This window comes from Topomyia yanbarensis, chromosome 1 (assembly GCF_030247195.1).
Source record: "Topomyia yanbarensis strain Yona2022 chromosome 1, ASM3024719v1, whole genome shotgun sequence".
NCBI lineage: Eukaryota > Metazoa > Arthropoda > Insecta > Diptera > Culicidae > Topomyia > Topomyia yanbarensis.
The window spans coordinates 63242549-63250483 of record NC_080670.1 but is presented as its reverse complement, the minus strand read 5'-3'; the positions used below and the strand labels follow the sequence as shown (position 1 = coordinate 63250483).

Genomic DNA, 7935 nt, shown 5'->3' with positions numbered 1-7935 from the left:
GTTTCCCTAAAAAGTTATTTAAATTTGAAAACCAACCATTTTTTTAAATTTCCTATTCTAAGCATGTGCGAGAAAGAGAGGCAACATATAACTTTATATGAGAACATCTGTATATTGTAGAATCGGATCAATTTACAGTCTTCGGCAATGTTGATCATCACACCTTAAGCTATATATCTGCAGATTTTGGGATGCACAAGATGATACTGGCATTTTGTACTGAATTTATTGTTTCAATTGCCTATTTTTCATATATTTTCACATATAAACTTGAATACTCTTGTGATTGAATTAGAGTTATCTAAAAAAGCTCATATTTGACAAGTGGTATGTGAACCCAATTACCGTTTGATTTAACAGTATTCCGAAGAAAAGTCAAAATTGTTGCCGGTCTATTATCTATACTGCTTACATTGCATGTTCACACGTTACGAAATTAGACTTAAATATTACTTTTAACTTTGATTACTGGTACTAAAAGATATAGATTGATGTTTTAGGTAGAATTTTTGTGTGATTAACATCAACAGTTGGTACCACAGCGTAAAAATATCGGAATTTTTGTATCTTTCTTCAGCTTATTGCCACTTAGTCAAGTCTCTCCATAAAATCTTGATCAAGTCTCCCCAACATTAGATCTTACGTTTAATGTCGTGCAAATTTTAGTAATAACTATTCCAATGTTTCGATTAATGTAAAATCATTTCACTACTTCATAAGGAATAAGATAAGATAATAACCTACTTTAAAAGTAATTATTGGTCTAGTAGAATTTATTAATTACGGAATATTTTCTATAAGGAAAGGATTTTTCATTCCAAACTTTTAAAATTACCTTAAGGGATCGAAAAAAGTATAATTTTTTTAAAGAATCTAATAGAACACACCATAGCCAATAATAGAAATCTGCGCTTGGTCAAGTCTCCCCATGTTCCCCTACTAGATGTACCATAGAATGTTTTATTTTATTCATAAATGAATGAGCATCGAATTGCTAAAAATATAAGTTTGTTTCCTGGAATACTGTTGTATCATGTGAAAAAAAAAATTAAGAATTTGTTTCGGTTTGCTTCATCATTGAACAAGTTTCAAATCCCCGTATAAAAATTCGACTAAAACATAGATTACTTTCTATAGAGTGCAGAACGAATGAAACATTTTACAATTAGGTCTGATTCTGTGTCAGTGGTAAAGTATTCTGTTCCAGAGTCAATTTGAAAAGCTCTATAGTTCTTTTGACAACATCGCTACAGAAAGCAATTCATAGTTAGACGAATATTTTTCAAATCGAGCTATTACATTCCGGCAGTGGCATTCTGTTTAACCCTTAAGTCGGTAAAGCAAACTTCTACGCATATCTAGGATAAATGTAAATTATTTTGATAACCATTCATTAAATAACTATTCACATTCATAATTTTCGAAAACAAAGTTTGCGCACAGCACGCTCAAAAGAATGATACTAATATCCAAATGTAGTAGTTTCGCCTGAGATTAATTTTGCCGAAAACGAAGCGCTATCCAAAACGCCCATAATGAAGCCATTATTAAAAAATGAAAAACTGCTGCTTACAGACTAGCCATCCACAGCCGCCAGTCAGCCCACATTGAGGTATCCACGGGCAACGTCGAATGCCAGAGGTAACCAGCCAAAAAAAATCCAACTTCTGAAGCTGTGTGCACTCTGCGTTCAACGACGAGAAAGAGTGGCCACTCCAAAGCTCGCTAGACCGCGCTCAAGCGTACTTTATTGACACCTAGTTTTCGTTCATATCTCATTGCCCGATCGCCAGTCATCCGTGCTTCTTCCATCTTTGCCCAATAGTGCCCATTGGCAACGAATTCCGGTGCTACGGCAATGGTTCAGCTTCGACGAAACGACGGATAAATTCCTCTATTACTAACACAGCCAGGAACGGGAAGTCGAAGAAAAAAGGACATACCCGGTCACGACGATGGCGGTGGGTGGCAGGCCGCAATGCCCTTTTTGTGCTGATTTTGCTGAAACTAACTTGTAGTACACCTTCCGTTACTCCTATGGGTGCTCATTACCGGCCTGTGGCCGTCTACCGTTTTATTCACACCCAGCAGCCTGTACCTCTTCACCGTCGTTCAACATTCGCCGTAGCGCCATGTCTATAATGTGAATGAGGCTCGCGTTTGGAGTGTCCACTTGAGTATCCTTTTTTCACTTTCACCGCGTGTCCGACCAACAGTAGTGATGGATGATGACTTGGGTTTCAAGTGTCTTCTCATCATTCACGTTGTCTAATGAGGTTACAGCCGAGAAATTCCAATAGACTTGTCCTATAGAAATGTAATTAAAATATTAGCAGCGAAAAGAAGAGTCGTCTCCTTTTGGAATGGCCGGGAAAATCAATAAATCGCCTCTCCACACTTGCAGCAATGTTGAAAAAGTCATCTTGTTTTCTTCCTTTTCACCAAACCAGATCACTCCAAAGAAAGGAAAACAATAGAGACGAGTGAGCGCAAGCAATTGCAAAATAAGCTCCTTCTTACTCGCACCCACTTGTTCGACTCGCGCCTGCTCGCTCTGTGTGCTCCGTCGATGTGGCGCTCTTCTGCTGCGACAACGGGGGAGAGCTTTATTGTATTACTCCACTTACACACTCTTGAAAAATTGTTACTGCACACATATTTCACTCTTCACAGTCGCATAAATCGAATCATCATTGAGATCACACAGAACCCACTTCTGGTGCAAGCGAGTGAGCAGGATGGAGGAACTCTACAAACGCTCAAGACAATCGCGCTTCCTATAACCATCCTCGCCATGAAGAGGATATGGAAGTGCAGCGCGGAAGGCACAAAACAGAGAAAAGAGCGAACACACAAAACACAATAACAATTTTTGGTTGGATAGTTGTCATTGAAAAGACACGCCTCTCGAGTGTCTTGATAAGGGTACTCGAAAACCAATCGGATGGTTAATAAGTGTGGAGAGAATAAAGAGCGAGAACGCTTGAAATATACGCGAGAGAGCACCAGTCGCTGAAAGCGGTGCGAAGCGAGGTACATTTCCGATATAGGTGAGCAAGCGGTACAGATGCTGTTGTTTGGGGGTGTGGCCTAACTGAACAAAGTGTGAGTGCACGCGCAATGGACTCCCGCAGCGAGGCGGAAGATTGCAGAGTGAATGGAATGGAGAAAAATTGCTCAATGAAGGACGAAAAGAGAACAATGGAACAGCTGAGGCTGGTTGTAGTCCGGACTTGAATGTATGCGTTTGTGATCATAAATCATCTGACAGATGGCGATTTGGTTTTCTCCGTCACGCTTGGACCGGTGAGTGAAGACGAGAAAGAGAGCTTATCGACGGCAAGGGAGTGAGCAGTAGTAGTTTGTGTTTTTCTTCACCTACCTTCAAGTGCGCGGCATAGAGTTTTTAGAGAGCTATCAGATGCAATGGTAAAAAGCATACTCGTCAGTATATTGTAGACCTCTTAATACATTTGACGGATCCGTGTCGAGTGGAGTATCTTCGCGCTCTTTCACAGCGTGGCGGAGTGTGTTGTTACGGCTCAACTTCCTGAGGCAGCTTCAGAGTAAAGCGTGTTCTGTACAGTTCTCGACGGGTTTTTGAGTTGTCGTGAAACGCCGTGATTCGAGTTGGTCTAGTGTTTAGTGTCTCGCGCGCGTGTCGTAGTGCGGTACCCCCAAAGTGGTCCATTATCATCCATCAATCGGTTATTTATTGTTATTATTGCCACTAGATTGCAATTGCCAAGTCAAAGTGCGATCCGGTCGTCACACGCGCGGGGGACTATCTCGAGTGGAAGACTTAAGTTCAAGTGTTGAATTATCGTAACTCTCCGGAATAAGTGTGCAGTGTCTGGTGTATTTGTCCATTGATCATCACGAAAGCATCCTTGATTGATACTTTTGCAAAGAGTAAGAGCCCTTGTGGTCAGTGCTTGCTTATTTTATGCTTCCTGAAATACACTCTCGAGCAGTGTCTGAACGTTTGCCCTAGTTTCAAGGATTACTAAGTCAAGGTCGATCCTCTATTGAAGTGTTGTGAAGCCACCACAATCCAATGAATTCTGAAAACGATTAAACTTTTGAGACATGACTGACCAGTGATCTTTTCGCAACATCCAAAACTTAGTGAACATACCATCGGTGTGGGTGAGGCTTGATTTCTTGGTGATCGCCAGTGTGCTCCAGCCGCCATCATTTACGCCCGGTACATGTCCACCACACTTTCCAGTGTATCTGGAGTGTATCCAGAAGATTCAGAACAAGAGCATGGACTGTTACCCGATTTAAATGGTGTTGACCTGGTTATGAGCTTGTCGCCGAAAGGGAACCATCATCATCACCATTTAACCAGTTTACAGCACTTGCAAAACCTTCAGCACAATTCGCTACATAGTCATTCGACGCCGTTCAGCGTCACCGATATTCTGAGTCCAATCGAAGAGTATCGCAAACTGGAACTTAGTGCTAATCCTCCATCCCCATATAGGTTAGCATCAAAACCCTACTCCATATAAAACTGGCATCTCTGTTAAAATGCAACCATCTTCTTGTTCTTTCTCGTATGCAATCATCTATTCCTACTATCACCATCTGTGAACTCTACTAACGCACAGATCCAATTCCAGCGGCGGAAGCAGTGTCAACTCGCCTAGTGCCCTCGGTTCCAACTCAGCATCAGCTGCAGCAGCTGCGGCAAGCAGTATGGCCAACCCGTACGCAATGGGCCCACTGTACCACAGCCCGGGCGTCCAGAGCTACTGTGGTCCAACTGACAATCTTTCCCTCGCTGGCCACTACACCGACATGCGAAATTCAGCCGCCGGTTGGTACGGTTCGACTGCCAGTGATCCACGATTTGCAAGTGAGTACCTCTTATGTGTTTGAAGAGCTTAAAACAGATACCAAACTCGTGATAAAAATGCAAATTGGAAATTTTGAATTTGTTGGCTAATGATTTCTAAGACTGCGCTATTTTCTGCTTAAATTAAAATATTTTCAATTACATTGGAAACATACGCCAAGAAGTACAAAAAAGTTTTGTATTGATATGCAGATAGATCGTTTATGTTGTCAACTCTAAACATTCTAAAAAGTATGCATATTAGACAATCCAGGTGAAAACCTGGCCTGGCAGCACATGGTTTGTGAATCAATAGTCGATTCCCACGAACTTTGTTAAAAATAGTTCGGTTTAACTGGATAGTATGTTTGGAACTATTTTAGTACACGATATGAGTCATCTTTTGACTACAAAATTTTAGTTTGTGGCACTGCATAGATGACACCAGCACATACAATAGGGACATGTTCAGAAGTATTACTGGAAAAGGCTTGTTAGATAACTTTGTGGAAGACATCAAATTTTTATCTCTATTATAGTGTTGGCGCCCTCTTTGTGGTGAAATGCAGAAATAAAAAATGGAAACGTTCTTTCTGACTGCCAGAATAACTCCTTTCTTTATAAAAAAAAAGATCGACATGCCCAGCTGACGCTAAAGATCAAACTATAGCAGCGACTAATCTAATTTGATAATATTCAATCTCATTTCCTTCGTAAAAGCATAAAACAGTTATTTTTTCGTTAGGTGCAATCTGCAAATGAGAGCCTCTCTTTGTTTGCTTTCCCTTTCGATTATTACTGCAAAACCATAATCCTTTGTAAACCTTAATCACTATATTTCGAAAGACCCAAGTTTTAACTAGTTTAATACGCGATAAAATAAGGGGAAATCGGAAAGGCGACCGAGTAATTCGTGGAAGAGTAAGTAAACAAAGAGAGATTGATTGTTAATATAATAACTCCATTGATTGTAGATGATCGAAATAGGTGCCCTAGTGTCAGATGCATATAGTTTGAATAGTACTCATAACTAGTTATCCTCCAGGGAAAGATATGCAGACTCCATCTTGAGCCAACGAAAATGTCAAATTCTACAGCCAGCCGAGCCTAGTTGTTAGTTAGTTTTGCACGAGAGCAATGGTGCTGGTTCTGAATTCGATTTCTTTATTTCTTCGGACTTATTTGTTATGTGAGAAAATGAGTGTTTTGGCTGAGCAGTATATATATTTCCACACGGATTAATGTTACTCATGTTTTAGATTTTAGGAGATCATCATATATTCAAGATGTTCATCATTGAATATATTTTTTGTGATGTTATCTGAAGCCTAGTAACGATTTTCGCAATTTCTCCGGCATAACCGCGATATTTTATTTTTTCGATTTCGATTTTTACAAGCAGAGTAATGTGATCCATGTTTATGATATTCACCCATTCATGTCCATGTTTGTGGACAACAACGTTTTTATACAGCTATAACTTTTGATTGAGGCAAGATTTGCTCGCAAGAACAAGTAAGGCTAATAAATGCGATTATTACCTTTCATTTGAGCATTAACAGTTACAAGAATCAGCGCTAGAACTGAAGTTATTGTAATTAAATTGATTGGACTCCAATAGAGCAGTGCTGCCAGGGACAGTTCACGTTTACGGCGGAAAATGAATTTTTAATATATCTTCGTTATAGTGCAATATTTTTGAAAACTGATAAAATTTATCAATTTAGATCTTTCGCTACGTTTACCATGCAATTGGACTATTGTAAATATTCTAGGAGAACTGTATTGAGTATTGGAAGGAAAAAAAAGCAGCTTCTAGCACTGCAATGGAAGCACCTATTTTTATGAAAAAAGACTTTTCGTGTTTCTTGATCTTACTGTTTTCAACTACATGCACTAGAAAAAGTTGGACATGAAAGGGTTAGGAGCTTTGTCACGATTTTTATTATTTCATTTTGCTAAAGTGACAATTTATTATTGAGTTTACTATCAAATTTTTACAAGTAGTAACCTGATAATAACGTGAAATCTTAATCATTAAAGTATAAACGATCGACGAAATTTTTAGACTTCAGTAGATATCATTTTCAAACGTTATTATTCTTTGGTAAAGGCATATAACTGATCATTAATAAGCACAAATGTAAGACAAGTTAATATAATTTTTCTAATTTAAATCTTTTTCCGATATGTATTCGTCCTGATAAGAACTGTTTGCCAGTACTATGTCTTGTGATTCGGGTCGAGAATCCGATTTAAACCTTGCCGTTACGGCTCATACGCACGGTGTAAACATCTTCCAGTACACACAGAGGAATATTCTTTTTTCGCTGCTCATCGCACAGATCCACTACAAACATAAACATCTTCCAGTACACACAGAGGAATATTCTTTTTTCACTGAAGTGAGCACTTTTCAAACAAAACATCCCCTTTAATCAACTTTGCGATGCGGATGCAAGACCAAAAAAAACGACGCTGAATCGAATTTCAAATTTTAGTTCACGAGCAGAGTTACATGAAAGATCAAAAGCAGAGTTACATGAAAGATCAAAAGCAGAGTTGCATGCGATATGGGACATCTTCTACATTTGTGAATTTTTTCACGAGAACGCATGATAGATCGTGTATAATATACTATAAATCAAGAACCAGTTTATCCGTCACTAATATATCTGAGTTCTGTGAAATATTTCATTATATACTGTATGAACCATACTTTGAAAGTATTTTATGGTTTTCTACACTACTTCGCGCACACGCATTGTACTATGAATCGAGCATCAGACTACGAATTAGGAACGGATCCAAGCATAATGTGCATTAAATTTATGCGAACGATCTGTGCAGAAAAAGATCAAATTGAAGGTAGATTATTTGAAGAAAGCTGCTGCGATGAACAAAGACGACCAAGCAGCTAGCCGATCGATCTCACACATAGGTAGTTCTAACCCAATAAATCAAATTTGACTACATTATTTTAAGGAGTACCGTCGTGCGGGGCTACTTTGGATATGTGGGGCTACTATGCACACTTTAGTGTTTCAATATTTACTAACAGCCATGTCTTTTAACCATGTTGCATATGCCTT

The 7935-nt window shown here is 39.1% G+C and overlaps 1 protein-coding gene across 3 annotated transcripts in view; it reads left to right on the top strand.

Moving 5' to 3' along the window:
- Positions 1-3460: 3460 nt before the first annotated feature.
- The window catches only part of LOC131677788 (homeobox protein Nkx-2.1), a 123551-nt gene continuing 119076 nt past the window's right edge, over positions 3461-7935 (top strand). The window contains exons 1-2 of one of the 3 annotated variants that reach the window (XM_058957828.1): positions 3461-4207; positions 4629-4864. In XM_058957828.1, coding sequence (XP_058813811.1) covers positions 4705-4864 — 160 coding nt within the window. In that variant the 5' untranslated portion in view covers positions 3461-4207; positions 4629-4704. Of the gene's footprint in view, positions 4490-4616; positions 4865-7935 lie in introns of all 3 variants that reach the window. The other 2 variants (XM_058957827.1, XM_058957826.1) reach the window with 2 other exon arrangements.